At 47.2% G+C, this 18,567-nt stretch overlaps 1 protein-coding gene across 1 annotated transcript in view; it reads right to left on the bottom strand.

Annotated features, from left to right (window-relative positions):
* Positions 1-2,103: 2,103 nt before the first annotated feature.
* LOC308322301 (GDNF family receptor alpha-4-like) overlaps positions 2,104-18,567 on the bottom strand; it is a 76,297-nt gene continuing 59,833 nt past the window's right edge. The window contains exons 5-8 of the mRNA XM_080773503.1: positions 16,268-16,388; positions 13,507-13,641; positions 10,714-10,850; positions 2,104-2,731 (exon numbers count right to left, since the gene is read on the bottom strand). Coding sequence (XP_080629629.1) covers positions 2,477-2,731; positions 10,714-10,850; positions 13,507-13,641; positions 16,268-16,388 — 648 coding nt within the window. The 3' untranslated portion in view covers positions 2,104-2,476. The remainder of the gene's footprint in view (positions 2,732-10,713; positions 10,851-13,506; positions 13,642-16,267; positions 16,389-18,567) is intronic.

Below are 18,567 nucleotides of genomic sequence, written 5' to 3' on the forward strand. Positions count from 1 at the left end.
GAAACCTAAAAGAACAAATGAAAAATTAATGTCATGAAACATTTAACCAATTTTGGGGCGGGAACTCCTTTTGGTGTTAGCATTATGTTATGCTTTAGCTATTGAAAAATAGCAGATCTACAAGCTCGTAGCGCGGCACCGAGTGTCGCGCTATGAGCTTGTAGGTCTGCTATTTTTTGAAAAATCGAAGAACGACTGACATAGAAACATAGCATTTTACAGAAAGCCGTCAGGATGCAGAAGACATTTTTAGAATCTGATCTCAGGTCAGAATGGGTTAAGTAAATGTACTTGCTCTCCACCACCGCCAGATGACAAATGAAATCAGTCGTGGCGACTGCATGGGAAACCTTTAATCCATGCGTGGCTGCGAGGGAGGGGGAGGTGGGTGGGTGGGCGCTTTTCTTTTTGTTTTAGGAGACACGTGTATCACTCCCCCCCTCCTCCCCCTCCCCCCCTCCTTCCTCTGTCCGTTCATAAGCGTTCCCGTTCCGAGGGTGGGCGGGGGGGAAAAAAAGTCTCTTCCCTCAACTCGTACAGTACAGTACAGTACAGTACATTACATCGTCTCCACACAAAAACACTCCTCCTCCCCCTTGTTCTTCTTCTTCTTCTTATTCAGTCAACTGTACAATGGCTTCTGGGTGGGGGGGAGGGGAGGGGGGGGAGGGGGGAGAAGGAGGAGGGGTTCCGGAGGGTTGGAGGGAGGATGAGTTGGATCGGGGGACACTTTGAAGAAGAAAGAAAAAAAAAAGTTACCACTGTACAATAAGGCTCTTATCGAGGGAGACAGGAGAGAGGTATTGTATGGGGGGGGGGTGGAGGACAGGGGGGGGTGTGGGGGGGATCAAAGCTGACGATAAAGCATAAAGTCTTTTCAGTTCATTCATTCATTCTTCTCCTCGTTCTCCTCCTCCTCGTTCTCCCGGTCTTGCCGTTCTCGCTCTCCCGTCGCGGCAATCAGTCTTTGAGTATTACTAGGCAAGAGCAATCGGCAGGTCCATGATGTACCGTGTGTGTGTGTGTGTGTGTGTGCGTGTGTGCGTGTGTGTGTGTGTGTGCGTGTGCGTGTGCGTGTGCGTGTGCGTGTGTGTGTGTGTGTGTGTGTGTGTGTGTGTGTGTGTGTGTGTGTGTGTGTGTGTGTGCGTGTGTGTGAACTTGTATTACTAAACTCGTGAGGGCCAAATGTAGTGGAAATCCACCTCGTGTGAGAAATGCAATGTTTTACGTTAGGTTAAAAGGGAGGATAGTTTAGGGCGGTGGTTTTCAACCTTTCTCGTATGAAAGGGCCGTTATTTATTGGACATTTGAGCCACGGAACCACCGTTTGATGACATTTACAGTAGCGTCGCAAGACCAACACGTAGAATATTTTGCTATCGTTGGATAAGATTTTGTCCACGATTCCATGCTGTATCGATGTTGGTATCATTAATGAATGAATTGCATTTTTATAGCGCTTTTCCAAGTGCTCAAAGTGCTTTCATTCATTCATACATTGGGAGGTGAAGCGGCGAACAGTCGACGCCAGCGTCCTCACCTTCCCTCATTCACACACCGACGGTGGCGAGCTCACACCGACCGACTCATTGGAGGCAATGTAGGGTTCAGTGTCTTTGCCCAAGGACACTTCGACATGTAGGACAGGAGGAGGAGGAGCCGGGATTCGAACCGCCGACCCAGGGACCATTGGACGACCTGCTCTACCTCCTGAGCCACAGCCGCCAAGTTAGGAGGGATAACAGGCGATAACGTTGATCACAATAACAATTCTTCTGCATTCTCTATAATTGCGTAGACTTCTTGTGCTAATTCAGGTGTTTAACCCATTCTGAACGGGAACCCCTTTTGGTGTTAGCATCATGTTATGCTTTAGCTATTGAAAAATAGCAGATCTACAAGCTCATAGCGCGCCACCGAGTGGCGCGCTACGAGCTTGTAGGTCTGCTATTTTTGAAAAATCGAAGAACGACTGACATTTTTTTAAATCTGATCTCAGGTCAGAATGGGTTAATCAGACCAGTGTGTGTCCTGTGGAAACCTCGTATGAATCTGATCTCAGGTCATCATCAGGTTAACAAGGACCACTGGTGGTCCCCGGACCACTGGTTGAGAACCTCTGGTTTAGAGGTTATGGTTTTAGGGGTTCGTGGAGTTTGATTTGTACTGATTGTGTGTGTGTGTGATGGACGGTGGTGAAAATAGCAGATCTAAGAAGCTCACAGCTCACCGTGTGAGCTTGTAGATCGGCTATTTGAAATTGATGTCCTAAAATGTTTGTTTTTTTGTCCTCATAAGTACAGTAATACAGTGTGTTTGTGTGTGTGTGTACAGTGTGTTTGTGTGTGTGTGTGTGTGTGTGTGTGTGTGTGTGTGTGTGTGTGTGTGTACGTGTGCGCGTGTGTGTGCGTGCGTGTGTCTATAAGTGTGCTTATGTGTGTGCGTGCATTACGTCGACAGCCTCCTCTTCCCCGTCCTATCCGTGCACGAGGGGGGCGGAGCCGAGCAGCAGCAGGAGGAGGAGCATCACCAGGGTGGGCGTGGCCCCCGTGGCCCGGTGGGCGTGGCCTCCCGCCCGGGCCCCTCCCCCGGAGGCGGAGCCCAGGTTGGACACGGTGTTCCTCTCCGAGTAGGGCGGCATGACGTCGAAACGGCCCCCCTCCTCTTCATCCTCCTCATCCTCACTGACCCCGCCCACTCTGCTGAGACTGTCCTCCTCACTGTCCAGCACCTGGAGAGAGAGAGAGAGAGAGAGAGAGAGAGAGAGAGAGAGATAGTAGACCAGTGTATCTCAAAACAGAACACTTTGATACCATGTGGAATTAATCAATGTCACCACTTAAGGCCTATTCATAGTCTAGATTTTCAGTGGTGAGGTGACCCCCACTCCGGTGGTGAGCTGACCACCGCTCCGGTGGTGAGGTGACCCCCGCTCCGGTGGTGAGCTGACCACCGGAGCTGAAATAACATTGAGCGGTGGTGAGTAAAAACAGAGAGAAGGGCTGGAGCGGTGGCGGTGGTTTGCTCTCCACCGCGGCTCGTGACGTCATGTGGTAGTTCGGTGGTCACCTCACCACAGAGAATCCTGGACTATGTATGAGCCTTTAGACCCTCTATTGTCTATACTTTGGATGCCAAAGGAGAGAGTTCTCATCTTTTTTCTCCTCACCTGCGGCTGATTACAGACATTAATAAATACGGAGATAACATCCGGAAACCGCTCTTCTAATTTTTGTTTTCAATTTCCAATTTCCGATGTTGTGTCTGCAGTGTTAATATCATCAGTCAACCGAGTTAAACGGTGTTCGGTGCTACGCTGAGGTAAACATTCTTGACCTTATAATATTCTACAATATTCTACCACCAAAATGTGCTCTATTTTCCATTTCAGTTCAGCAGGAAAACTCTCATCTGAAACGAGACGTCCACCGTTCTACTTATCTATTTATATTTTTAACCCATTCTGATTTGGTGTTTTAAGTATTATGTTATACTTTAGCTACTGAAAAATAGCAGATCTACAAGCTCATAGTGCTACGAGCTTGTAGGTCTGCTATTTTTGAAAAATCGTGCAAATCTTTGAATATATATTCTTTCAGAGCCAACGTGTTTAACTCAAATCTTTGCTTCTGGGGGGGGGGGGGGGGGGGGGGGTCCCTGGAACAACATATTTTCAGATGGGGGTCGCCGGCCAATTACATATAATCTTGGGGGTTCCTTGACATGAAAACGTTATGAGAACGACTGTCATAGAAACATGGGGTTTTTCAGAAAACTGTCAGGAATTAGAAGACATTTGTAGAGGTCTAAATGGGTTCATCTCCTCTCCACAAAGTTACCCTGCATGGGCACAACAAAACAAACAAACACTGTCTCTACAACGTGGTGTCAGTTATTCTCCCGTTGATTGCATTCCTTTACAAGGCTGTATAACGTTGTGGAGGATTGTAGTCGCCGCCCCGGCAATGTGGAAGTGATTGAGTCGTGAATCTCAGGTGTGGTTGTGTTGCACGCGTGCATGCACAGCACGAGCGCACGCGCACACAAACACACACACACACACACACAGGCGCACGCACGCACATGCACGCACACTCACACACATATGCGCACGTAGCCTTTTTCTAAGGAAAAGCCCTTGAAACCGCCTGGCGAAGTGGGAAAAATCACTTTAGAGCAACAAGGAAAGCTTCTCGGAGGAGAGAGAGAGACGAGGAGATGAGTGAGGGAAGAGAGAGGGGGATCTGGGGGGGGGGGGTGGAGAGAGAGACAGAGTGACAGAGACAAAGAGACAAAGAGAGAGAGAGAGAGAGAAAGAGAGAGAGAGAGAGAGAGAGGGAGAGAGAGAGAGAGGACGAGAGGCTCCAACGGCGGTATGTAGGCCGGCATTGGGAACAGACGAAGGGGAGAGTGAATGGCGTGTTTATGATGTATAATGTATGTGTGTGTGTACATGGATTACTGTATCTGTGAGGGCCAGAATGTCCCCAAAAGCACAATATAATTAGCATTTGAGAAATAGACTGTGTGTGTGTGTGTGTGTGTGTGTGTGTGTGTGTGTGCGTGCGTGTGCGCATGCATGCGTGCGTCAGTGTTGATTCTGTTTTGAATGAAACTATGACGAAAAATGTCCGTCGACTGCCATTATTCACTGACGATAACACAATGAAAACAAAGCTACTGTATGTTGATGACTGTACAGTACCTAAAGATCCCAACCGCACCGATGCAACTCCTTGCAACTGTCTTTGGGGATAATGGTTGCAAGTATACTTGCATGGTGAATGCTTGGTGTGGAAGACGAAGGGCCGATTCATACTCCTATTTTAGAGCCGAATAAAAGTCGGTTTGGCGCTGTAGAGCCTACAATGTGACGTCATTTGAGGTTCGGGGAGGCGGGTACCGTCCTAAAATCAACACTGTGTGTGTTACTTAGGCGTCGTGCAATTAGTCAAAAGCTTCACGTTGGGTTTAGGATTAGGCATGTACTATAGTTCAGAGGTTAGATTCAGGGACGGTTATAGTAGGGCTAGAGTTAAATAGCTTGGTTTATACTCATCAAGTTGCGTGCCAGCGTCGTGCACAGCAAATTAGCTGATCTACAATCTCCCAAAGCGTTGCAGTATGTGGCACGATTGGAGCTTGAGAGAGTGTGTGTGCATGCGTGCGCGTGTGTGTGCGTGTGTGCGAGTGTGTGTGTGAGTTGTAGAGAAAGTGGATGAGAGACAAAGAGAGAGAGCGAGAGAGAGAGCGAGAGGTGGAGAGTAAAGCTGACTTATACTTAGTCTTATGCTACAGTGCTGCATGCAGTAAATAACATATCTGCAAGCTCACAACGCGCCACGTTTGTGACGCGTTGTGAGCTTGTAGATCTGCTATATTTACCGAGCCCAAGGATTAAGACGTCAGAGGAAGAGGGAGGAGAAGAGGGGGGGTTGGGGGGGAGATGGGGGGGACAGATGGGCATGCATAAATTCATAGTAATGAAGCCTGACTGATGCACTGCCTCCAACAAACACCTCTCTAATCCTCTCCCACCGAGAGAGAGAGAGAGAGAGAGAGAGGGAGAGAGAGAGAGAGAGAGAGAGAGAGAGAGATGTTGGAATCCCCTCTTGTCTGGCAGCCCTAGATTATCTCTGGCAGAGAGAGATGCATGCTGGGAGCCAGGGAGGTACACAGAGGTGGCCTGTGGCTGTGCCCGGGCAGCGCTGGCAGCGAGCGGGCACAGGCAGCCTGGCGCTGGGCGAGACACACTGAATGGTCACTGATTTTTAGACGAGGTCAGCCAGGAGATAGCGACGCTCACACATCAGAAGGAACCGACCGCGACGGCGCGTGCCGTGCCGTGCGTGGTTCAGGCCAAGGCATCTATTCGCCATATCCAACGGCGACAAAATGCCACGGGCCAAAATGTGTCCTTGTGTCAAAGACGTTGTCTTGAACATTATGGCAAATGTTTGATTTTTACAACACTGTTATGTTCTTATTTTGATCATAAGAACCAAAATAATACCACTGTGTGAAAAGAGGAGTTATGGGCACTAGATTTGCCCGTAGACCTCAAGTTTATCAGCATATACAGTTAATATACAGTATTATACAGGTGTGATGGTACAATTCGGGAGTTTACCGGAGTTTGTTGGGAAGTATAAGTTTCCTGTAACATACACATCCATATTCCAAACTTTTTGCGCAGTGTAATGAATGTCAGTCTCCAGGTTTTCTTCAGAATGTGTATGACACTGATTTACACTATGGAATATTAGGAGTCCAAATAGTTCTGGTTCTCAAATGTTTCATTTGCATGCATGGACCCCCTGAACTCTGAGAGTGTACAAATGGAACCAAATGGACCTGCGAGACCCGTTAAGATCTGTCATGGTCATTCAGCGACAGCTCTTTATGTGTTGCTATAGTGACTCATTTTGTGTGTCCTTGACAAAGAAAAGGAATTTTGACAAAAGCGTCCACCATAAGCCAGCACAGTGATGACCCCTGACCCCTGGCCATCTCCCACACGCCTGAACCAACAACAGCACACCTCGCTTTTTCTTTTGGTAACAAGCATTTTAGTCAAAACATGATTTTTTTAATTTGCCTCAGGAGCCTAAAAAAAAAAGTTGGCCAGTGAGCTAAATGTAAAATGTAAAACTTGTTGTAATTAGTTGGGATGATATACAATGTAGTAGTAGCAGGAATTATATGTTAAATATGTTGAACAGAGCTGTCTGTGATGTTTTCTAGTCTGTTGGGTGTTTCGGGGTACAAAACGGAACGAGCGGGTTTGGTTACATTCCCAAAGTCAAATTACTGTGTACTTTTTATCTGTTATATCAGTGGTTCTCTTATGGGGAGGGGGTCCACGGGCTAATTATATCAATAATATCAATAATATAATGCACGACTTGAGGGAGGGAGAAGAGAGCTACATATGGAGCAGAATGAGCTGGAGCGAAGGGGCTTCTTGTGAAGCGATTGAAGATACTGGAAACTAAATTATATCTTCAGGTTTAAATGCACCTTAACACATTTCCCCGAGGATGCTTTTCCGTTTCTGTTTTTGCTCACTCTTCACACCTCGTCCTGGGGTGAACCCACCCCCGCTAACATCCTCTTAATTAAGCCTTTGCCGAACAAATTTGCGAAACGATTTAAGTCGTCAAACGAGGCATCATCTGAGGAGGCAGAATACGGCGTGCAGCAGTGGGTACAAATGGGAGTCTTTTATATGCTCCCGCTAACGACCGTTCCCCCTTAACTCATTAAGACCGTAGCGTAGGCTAGAAATGTCTTCTAAATCCTGACAGTTTTCTGAAAAGCCAACGTTGTTGCACGGTTCTCTGTTTTCATGTCAAAGATTGCCAAAATGACATGCATTTGGCTTGCGTATGCAGCGCCCCCGCTACCTATACGCACAATACGCACTGCGAGTATAGGCAGGGCAACACGCCGGTTTACTCTGCGGCTCCGGCGCGTAATAGTGCACGGACGGCCGCACGCCCATCTACAGGTGATTTAGTCGACTGAAATGTATTTCGGCAGGCTTTGATGCCGTCGTAATGACTATTTTTTAGCACAAATAATATAAGAGTATAGGCAACCAAATGGTCAGCGGGGGGCCCTGTGCGTGGCTGCAGACACCCCGGTTGTTTCCCGGTGTTAACGTGTTAATTTAGACCTCATCACTGGGTCTGAGCCTGACTTATTGGATCCCTTTCATTCCATTACGTCTTTACTGAATGTGTGAGAGGTGCGTGAGACAGGCACGGACACACGCACGGACACACGCACGCACGCACAGTCTCTCCGTTTCATTCCATCTCATGTGTGTGTGAGGCGTGCGTGATGCTTCTCCCTCCGCCACGGATTCCGCAGAGTGGCCGCCCGACCGCCCGACCGCGCTCTGTTTTTGTTTCTCTACACTTCTGCTTCCACACACACTATTAAATCTTTAGAAGCCTTGCCAAAACGTACTCTGATAATTCTCTGCCCACGGCCAGACGCTTTGATCTGAGAAGCACGCACGCACACACACGCACGCACGCACGCACGCACGCACACACACACACACACACACACACACACACACACACACACACACACACACACACACACACACACACACACACACACACACACACACACACACACACACACACACACACACACACACACACACACACACAGTCACACACACACACACACGCGCACTGCTGAGCATTGTCTTAAAACTAACAGTATTGAACAGAGTAAGCAATATTGTATTTCGGTCCAGCGGGTTGATTAAGACTCTGGAATTGCTGTGTGCAAATTATGATTTGTGTGGCCGTTTGCTGCTAAGTTAGTGTGTAGTGTGTAGTGCATGCAGGGAAGTTTGTGTTGTTTATGTAAGCGGTGGATGTGAAGGCTCTGTTCTAAGTTAGTGTGTAGTGCTAGTGCATGCAGGGACCAGGCCAAGTTTGTGTTGTTTATGTAAGCGGTGGATGTGAAGGCTCTTCACATCTCCTCCCCAGGGCGCTCCCTTCTAAAGCTGTCTCTATGGCGGTCTTTAACGCATTCTGGACGGGAACTTCTTTTTGGTGTTTTAAGCATTTATGCTATACTGTCTAGCTATTGAAAAATAGCAGATCTACAATCTCGTAGCGCGGCACCGAGTGCCGCGCTACGAGCTTGTAGGTCCCTGGAGGAACAACATATTTCCAATTGGGGGTCGGCGTCCAATTACATATATTTTTTGGGGTCCTTGACATGAAATATTGAGCACCACTGATATAGAAACATGGGTATTTCAGAAAACTTTTTATTTTTCTCGATGTCTGGCCTAAAAGGGCTAACTGGGGTGTTATCTTAGGACACTCTTAGGGATAGCGGGTAAAACACCAGTCCTGTTTTCTGCTAATGTACTTTTATTGCTCCTATATATATTATTGATGATTTATTGTATAGCATAGTCGTGTTATGTCTTGATGTATTGAATATGTAGGGCCCAGGGGTCAGCACTGCAGGCTTGTGGTGGATTATTTTCTTTTGTCAAAATGACATTCTTGCCACAGGCATGTACTAAATGAGTGGACAATAATATTAAGAACTATAGCCCTGAATGACCTTAACACATTGAGTACGCCAACGTGCATCAAAATAGAGGCCCCGATAGTGCCAGAGTAGTCTGATCGCTTTTACTCTGAAAGCCATGAACCGGAAATACTTTCTTAAAAAAGTTGACTTGACAAAGTGAGCTCATAATCCCCGATCATCTTAATATATTTATATAAACTCCAAAAAGCGTTCATATTTTGCGGGAGAGACGAATGAGGAGCAGAAATGAAGCGCCAGCATATCGATCCATTCAACACCACGGAGAGCGCCCTGGATCAGGAGATACGAGTCATTCTTTCCGCCGCGCTAACATGGGAGTCAATGACAAGCTAATAATTGCACAGAGCGTTAGCATACGGCAAGCGAAAAGCCAAAAAAATTAATTGGAAAAATTCTGAATATTCTTATCTCGCCCCGCGTCTTTAGGACGTCGCTAGGACGTCCACAGACGTCCAAGGCACCACTCGTTTCCAATCCTTAAGACGTTTAGGGACGTTTTTGGTAAAATTTGTGTTAACAGGATAACAGGTCTATAACTCTGACTGTTCAAATACCATTTCTACATGAGAACCACTAGTACCAGTTTGACTCCTAATCGTATAGTAAATCAGTGTCATACTGTACATGTCCTGGAGACTTGACATGCAGTAATTGAGTCTAATGATCAAAATACATGTGTCCGTGTACAGACATATTGATGGTATAGTGTCCGTGTACAGACATATTGATGGTATAGTGTCCGTGTACAGTCAGACATATTGATGGTCGGGCCACAATGGAAACAGGATAGCTTGTACAGTAGATCAGCATTTGCGATAGTTTTGAAGAATTGTGACCATTTGCCGTATAGCGTCATTATAGCGTCATTATATGTCGGTCAATTATTTCTCTCCTTCACTAATACCGATTGGTAAAGTATATTTCACATAAAAGTAAACGGCTAAAAATAAAAGATATTGTGATGAAATGTTGTTTTCCCTATACTACTAATTAAAGGTAGAGTAAGTGATTTCACTCAAAAAACCTTAGGTTTAGTTTTTGGCTGTGGGACCTAAGCCTTCGTCCAATCAGGATAGAGAGTCAAAAACGAAACCTAAGGTTTTTTGACCCCCAGGGGTTAACTGGGGACAGGGAGGAACTCCTTATATGGTCAGCACACTCTATAGTAGAGAGGATTATCACAACAAAACAAAAAAATAAGTGATATTTGAATTAAGTGAAATCACTTACTCTACCTTTAACTAAGATGTCCGTCCAAATGTAGGTCCACTTGGTTCTGTTTTGCAGCCTCTCAGGCCCCATTTCCACCAAAGAAAAACGTCGGTTCTATAGAACTGGTTCCGTTCTAGATTCTCGGTACCCATTGGTGCTTTCACGGTTAGCGGCAGCCATTTTCTTTTTGGTTCCAGTCAGTTCCGAACCGACTGGATTCTGAACCAATTCATCTTCAGTGGAAACGCTCTGAACTGGTTCAATAATAATATTAGGCGGGGGGGAACCGGTTCCACCCTGGTGGAAAAGGGACCTGTACTGTACAGAGTTACAGACCCGTAGAGGGTCCATCTGGACCGCCCTGCCGGGCCCAGAACCGGACGTGGAGAAGCGCTGTGTACTCACGTTGTTGTTGCCGTGGTCTGGCAGGTGGTTGTCGCCTAGCTCGTCTCCCTGGACCAATGGGGAGGGCCGGGGGGACGGAGGGGGCGTGTTCTCCACGGCCTGAGGGCCAGGGTTGCCCATGGAGCTGATTGAGTTGCCTGTGGGGGGCACACGCACGGACACACACACACACAGTCGCACGCACACACACACACACACACACACACAGTTAACTTTGCGAGCACAGTCCCAGTAGTTTGAGTTTGTAGTTCAGTCATTGAGTTTGTAGTAGTTTGAGTTTGTAGTTCAGTCATTGAGTTTGTAGTAGTTTGAGTTTGTAGTTCAGTCATTGAGTTTGTAGTAGTTTGAGTTTGTAGTTCAGTCATTGAGTTGTTATTTGGGTTTTGAACCTATAGGACGTTGGGTTTATATTAAACCCCTGGCCTTATTGCTTACGCCTTCACTGGCGTGGAAGATGAGAACAGTGAGAACAAAATAACGTAAACCCCATGAGCATCCGTATTAACCGGGAAGACTTTCACAGGAAAAACAGCAGATCGACAAGCTCACGGCACGTTAATTAATGCTGCATGTGCTGTGATTTGATCTTGTGTAGATCTGCTGTTTTCCTGCCGAAAGCTTTATTATCCCCACAATAACGAAAAAAACAGATAGAGCCCTGTGGAACTCCACTCAGTCAGGGATGGTACAATCCACTGACATACAGTAGGCCTACTGTACTTCTCATCCTGCAACATCGTCGTTGCAACGGAAGCCTTTTGTCTTGACGAGACGGCCTGACCTATAATCTACACGAAGAAAGAACACTATATCAAGCTCTTGTTGGTGTTAAAGCTATCGCGAACGGACGTCCTCACAAGTATAGTGACACGACAGTGCATGGACTCGTGCGTGCGCGCGTGTGTGTGTGTGTGCGTGTGTGTGTGTGTGTGTGTGCGTGTGTGTGTGTGTGTGCGTTGTGTGTGCGCGGGCGTTGCGGCGTGGCAGCTTTATTGCCGTGGCCGTCAGTGCTTTGATGAATCACTCAGTCTTTATGGGGACGACTATTGATGGATCGACCCAACATGCAAGACGACAACCAGCGTCTCCACGTGGGATCGACCAGCGTATCGACGGCCCCGATGCGCCGGCGGCGGCTTTGATTGACTGGCAGGTGTTGTACTGGCGGGGGAGGGGGGGGGGGCTTGTTCCTATACCGCGGACACGTGAGGATTCTCACACCCCACTGGCCCAGGAGTCAACGCCTCGGCAGGCAGGACTGGACTTAACCCCATTCTGACCTGAGATCAGATAAAAAAAGTCCGTTTGAAAATGACAGTTTTCTGAAAAAGCTATGTTTCTATGTCAGTCGTTCTTAGATTTTTCAAAAATAGCAGACCTACAAGCTCATAGCGCGCCACTCGGTGGCGTGCTATGAGCTTGTAGATCTGCTACAATTATTTGAAAACCTATAGTTACTTTGTAGATTTTCATTAATATCACAAAACCTATATATCCGGACCTATATATATTAGCCGATTTACAAGCTCACCGCTTGTATATCTATATATATATACTGAAGTACATTTTTAATAACAAACTTTGATATAAATTGATACCTTTACGTAAATACGAAATTTGAGTGCACTGCGTCCAGCATAGCCTTCCGACTCACAGAAGTTAATTCTCCGAACATTAAAAGCCTTTGTTTTATTATGTTTTATTTTTCAGCCCTCAAGGTTAGGTTATATAGCTTCTTTTCCTTTTTCATTACACTTTGATTTTTTTGTAACCTTTAACTATATTTTAGATGACATAAAAAAGCCATTTCGCTGAAACAAAACACAGCAGCCGTGCGTTTGGGGCTTTGAGCTGAAGTGTAGAGAAGCCCAACGATCTGCTCTATGGTCAAATGCACTTCCTAATGCAATTATTTCATTGGGAGCTCCGCCAACAGCTACACACAACTCTGACTTGTAAGCCGTTCATGCTCATACAAGGTGCAGTGTGCTGAGCGAAGAAAGACAATTAAATGTTAAAAAGATAGGTAGGCTACAACAGAGCTACAGTATAGAGTAAAGACTGAGTTACAACAACTCTGTTCCCTTCATGGGGCTTCAGTCCAATGGCAGCTCTTCTACTTCACTTGCGGAAAGTGACAACAATTATGTCCTGGAACGGAAGTTGCCGCAGAATGCATTGGACTATATCAGGCAACAGCCCAGCTTTAATGATCTTAAATCCCTTTATTTTAGATGGTTTCTTTTAGTAATAGTACAACATAAACAGTACAGTCACTGTAAGGTCACTGTACAATACTTTAAAACAGTTGTCATGTTGCACACATGGCTAAAATTGCTGATATTTGCGTCGACATTGTTGAAAACAATGTGCTCTCCAGACTGCATGAACAGTGTGTGTGTGCGTGTGTGTGTGTGTGTGTGTGTGTGTGTATGTGTGTGTGTGTGTGTATGTGTGCGTGCGGTCATACTCACTCAGACAGGGGTTGTGTGTGACCGTGTGACCGTGTGTGTGTGACCGTGTGTGTGTGTGTGTGTGTGTGTGTGTGTGTGTGTGTGTGTGTGTGTGTGTGTGTGTGTGTGTGTGCGTGCGGTCGTACTCACTCAGACAGGGGTTGTGTGTGAACATGTGTGTGTGTGTGTGTGTGTGTGTGTGTGTGTGTGTGTGTGCGGTCTTACTCACTCAGACAGGGGTTGTGTGTGAACATGTGTGTGTGTGTGTGTGTGTGTGTGTGTGTGTGTGTGTGTGTGTGTGTGTGTGTGTGTGTGTGTGTGTGCGTGCGGTCGTACTCACTCAGACAGGGGTTGTGTGTGAACATGCGCTGCAGCCTCAGACAGACCTGCCACTCGTTGCCGCTGCCCTCACAGTTACACCACAGCGCCACGTCCGCTGAGGCGTTGCTCACGTAGTTGGGGGTCATGGTGGTGCCTGCAGGGGTCAAAGGTCAAAGGGTTGAGGTCACGGTATAGCGTCAACTGGTCGCGTGGGCCGTCGAGGGGCTGGTCGTTGAAAAAGACACGGAGACACAGGGGCTGTTCTTAAACCCCTTTTGGTGTTTTAATAAGCATTGTTTTAAACTTTAGCTGTAGAAAAATAGCAGATCTACAAGCTCATATCGCGGCACCGGGTGCTTGTAGATCTGCTAGTTTTTAAGTCAAGTCTTCTGGGGGGTCCCTGGAGGAACGACATATTATCAGATGGGGGTCGGCGGCCAATTACATATAATTTTTCGGGTGTCCTTGACATGAAAATGATTGAGAACCACTGATATAAAAACATGTTTTGTTTCCCAGAAAACTCATGATTTCGAAGACATAAATTGTAGAATCTGGCCTCAGGTCTAAATGGATTGAAAAAGACTGAGTCACGGGGCTATTCTTAGAACCGTGGTATAGCCGGCTCTCAGGTGCATTGATTTATTGATTGATTGATTGATGTTTATTGACAATGTTTTACATGTACAGAACATGCACACAATTATACACCACCATCAAAAGGATAAATGCAAGAAAGCCACTGACGGCTAATTCCCATTGCAGTCCCTTAAAAATGAAGCAAACAATAAGTGCGTGTGTCCATGTGTTTTAGGAATGACTTAAATTATTATTATTATTATTATTATTGTTATTGTTGTTATTGTTATTGTTATTATAGTATTTTCATAGTAGTAGTTTCCGTGTGTGTATGTGCGCACAAGAGACATGGGTAGACAGAAGACAAGTCAGGAGGATATGCAATAGTAAAAAGATACAGCATTCAATAAACAAAAATCTAAAGTAATATAAGAAAAAAAAACATCTACAATTAAACACACATTTAATTCCAACTGACTGATCTCATGACTTCAATCTACTGCCAGTCTGTAGTAATCTGTAGTCCGTTTGATCAAAGTCAAAGTCGTACGAAATTTGTTCTTGCATGTCGCACTGTCCGCCAATCCCCACTTCTGCATCGATGCATTGAAGCGCCCAATCCCCAGTTCGCAAGCGGTTCAGTCAGTGTGGTCCATTGCCGGTGAGGTTAGGTCGTCTCCTCCTATATATGGCGCCATCTCCTGGTTCCCAGATGTAGCGATGCATGCGGGAGGGCCCGGCTGACTGATGCCAACCAAGCATCTCTGGAGATATCCTCAGAGGTGGAGCTGAGCATCTCTTTGAGCAGCCTTGTTGTTGGGGTGGCGGGACTTGGAGGCGCTGGAGTTGTTGTAGTGTTGGTGCAGGATGTGCCAGTCAGTCGTGCTTTTGTGCTTTCCTGGCCAGGACGAGGGTGGCAGCCTCCCGTCGGAGGCCGGGGCTATTCCCGCAAGGACTGTCAAGAGGGACACAGGGGGGGGGGGCTTCAGGCAGCCCGTTATGATTCGGAGGGCGTTGTTAATTGCCACGTCGACCTTTCTCGCATGAGGGCTTCTTGCTCCAGACCGGGGCGCAGTATTCCGCTGCAGAGATCAAAGACCAGGGCTTGGGTGGATACACTCAGCGTCTTAGCAGAGGCTCCCCAGGTTGTTCCAGCGAGTCCTGGAAGCCGTTCTCGACGTCTTGAGAAAGTGGTGTTAGTTAGTGTCTGCTGTTGACCTTCCAGGACGGAAACCAGCTTGTTGGTGTGAGTCCACCACGGGCTCGATGCGGCTATGGATCCTCCTCTCCAAGATCTTAAATGGGACACTGAGCAGTGAGATGGGCCTGTATGTATGACTCGGGGGTCTTCCACATCTTTATTTGGCTTTGGCAGAGCTATCAACGGAGGCGCGGCGCCAACTCTTTGGGAGCCTTAGCCTCCGGTAGCATGCTGTGAAGAAGGAACAAAGCCAGCCAGATGTTCTTCTGGTGGATGACGAACTCCGGACGGATGTTGTCGACGGACCAGAGATTTGCCCGGCTTCAGCTTGAGCTCATGACCTCACCGAGTTCCTCTGCTGTAAATATAGTGGCCCTCTGGAGTGAGTGTGGAACTATAGTGGCCCTGAGGAGTGAGTGTGGAACTATAGTGGCCCTCTGGAGTGAGTGTGGAACTACAGTGGCCCTCTGGAGTGAGTGTGGAACTACAGTGGCCCTCTGGAGTGAGTGTGGAACTATAGTGGCCCTCTGGAGTGAGTGTGGAACTACAGTGGCCCTCTGGAGTGAGTGTGGAACTATAGTGGCCCTCTGGAGTGAGTGTGGAACTATAGTGGCCCTCTGGAGTGAGTGTGGAACTACAGTGGCCCTCTGGAGTGAGTGTGGAACTATAGTGGCCCTCTGGAGTGAGTGTGGAAATATAGTGGCCCTCTGGAGTGAGTGTGGAACTATAGTGGTCCTCTGGAGTGAGTGTGGAACTATAGTGGCCCTCTGGAGTGAGTGTGGAACTATAGTGGCCCTCTGGAGTGAGTGTGGAACTATAGTGGCCCTCTGGAGTGAGTGTGGAACTATAGTGGCCCTCTGGAGTGAGTGTGGAACTATAGCGGCCCTCTGGAGTGAGTGTGGAACTATAGTGGCCTTCTCCATCTTCAAAATTGCCCACCCCTGATATACAGTATGTCTCTGTGTGTCTATTTCCATCCATCCCCCTGTCCTCTACTCACCGATGAGTCCAGCGTAGGCCCGCAGACAGAGGCCTGCGGTGTCCCTCAGACAGCCGGAGGGGGACATGAGAGACGGCTGACAGTTGTGGAGGAAGTCAGCCAGTCTGGACCTGCCCGGGGAAAAAATAAAATAAAAATCAATGCAAGCATTTAGCAGACACTCGTAATGCAGAGCGACTTACAGTAACAGTGACTTACAGTACAGTAAGCAAGGTCAACACATAGTCACATACATGATCAAATGCTGCTGAAATGCATAGAGACAGTGCAGTGCCTCAGTGATCTAAATGCATAGAGACAGTGCAGTGCCTCAGTGATCTAGGATCATATTATGTAAACCAACTATAGCATCTGTCTAAACAATATAATAGCAATACATAAATAAATAATATGTACTTTGAAACATGTACAATGTAAAGCGTCTTTGAGTACTATGAAAGGCGCTATATAAGTCCCAGATATTATTAACAGTACGACGGCCCGAGGGCGAGAAGCGAGGTCACACGCACGCCTGGGTGACTGCTGGGCAAGCGCTGGGGCTTTGGCATGGGGGGGGGTCAGATCAACATATGGGATGAATTCTGTACTGGCCATATATGGAGCGTGTCTTAGTCATGTTAGTGGCAGCGGTGGCCGAACGGTTTGCGGAGTGGTCTTGATATCGGAAGGTCGCTATAGTTCGTATCCCCGGACCGGCACGTTAAAATTACCACCGCTGAAGTGCCCTTGGACAAGGCATTGAACCTCTACCATGAAATGTTCTATGAGCAGGGCCTGGCTGTAAACAAGTTCTTGAGCTTAGTCCAGTTACCCTGGGTAAACATAGTACCTTTCCTTTCCTTAGTCCAGTTACCCTGGGTAAACATAGTACTTTCCTTTCCTTAGTCCAGTTACCCTGGGTAAACATAGTACCTTTCCTTTCCTTAGTCCAGTTACCCTGGGTAAACATGGTACCTTTCCTTTCCTTAGTCCAGTTACCCTGGGTAAACATAGTACCTTTCCTTTCCTTTCCTTTTGTCTTGAGTGTACAGGGTTTGATGTGTGTGTGCGCTGTGTGTGTTGGGGGGCTATTTTGGTAAACTAGATTAGAAGTTCCAGTAGACCTAGTTCCAGTAGTGAATATTTTATGGTGGTTTAGAAGGAGGACATGGAGTTAGACTCTGTTGCTGTCTGGTGATGGTATACAGGCCCAGGGCCTTCCATATTTCGGTGGCACAGCAGCAGCAGAATGGATTCATCCTGTGTGGAGCTCCCTCTGGTGTTGTGCCGTGGGTGGACGTCTCGCTCGTTAGAAGAGCTTTGACAGATGTGTGGGCGTTGCATTTGGTCCCTGGAGTATCTCCACAGCCAGGCCCGTTCAATTGTTCAATCAAACGCAAATAATACAACATCACATGACATCAAGACTGTCAGACTGGACAGGAGGGTGTGTGTGTGTGTGTGTGTGTGTGTGTGTGTGTGTGTGTGTGTGTGTGTGTATTCCTGCATTGAGTGATCTTGGTACATAGAAATGGATTTTTGGAAATGGAGATTGAGATTCTGACTTTCAAATGTACATAAATGTTGTTTTGATTCTATTGTTCCACTTGTTGCTTTGTCAATGTAAAACGTATGTTTTTCTCATGCCAATAAATTGAAATTGAATTTTGTTGTGCGTTGAATACAAACATCAATCAGTCTAACCTGCCTATATACAGTAGTGTGGCTCTATAGCCTGTGTGTCCCCATAGTGCATTTTGAAGCCTGCAGGCGATCACTGCGATTTAAACGCGTATTTCTGCCTTCATGTGACGTCACTCATGTCTCCGACATCGACATCTATATATTCAAGCTGCAGGAGAGACGTGATCCGTATCGCCACTGCTCCGTTCAACTGACCAGAATGTCACGACCTTTTGTCTGCTCACAGTCCATCACTGACAGCCAGCGCTCTGTCAGGTGCTAGGATAGGGGGGACGAGGGGAGGCGGGCGGCAGTGGCGACGGAGTGGAGGAGCCGGTAGAACGGCTGGATGGAAACCACAAGGTTCCCAGTTCGATCCCTGTGGGCTCCCCAGAGTTAGTGTCGAAGCGTCCTTGATCAAGACTCTGAACCCGAGGCGGGGGTGGTGAAAGGGCCTCTTTGTGTTTGAGTTTGCGTGTTCTCCCCGTGTCTCCTAGGGGAAGGTACCCGCACACAAAAACATGCAGTAATCTGGTGTCTAAACTACCTCCCCCTGGCCAGCCCGGGCGCCTGATGGAGGGGGGAAAAGGAACTGGTTGGAATAACGTGTTCCTTCCACGCGTGCTACTGTTATGTCC

This window comes from Protomyctophum bolini (genome assembly GCF_963924005.1).
Source record: "Protomyctophum bolini genome assembly, chromosome: 10".
Taxonomy (NCBI): Eukaryota; Metazoa; Chordata; class Actinopteri; order Myctophiformes; family Myctophidae; genus Protomyctophum; species Protomyctophum bolini.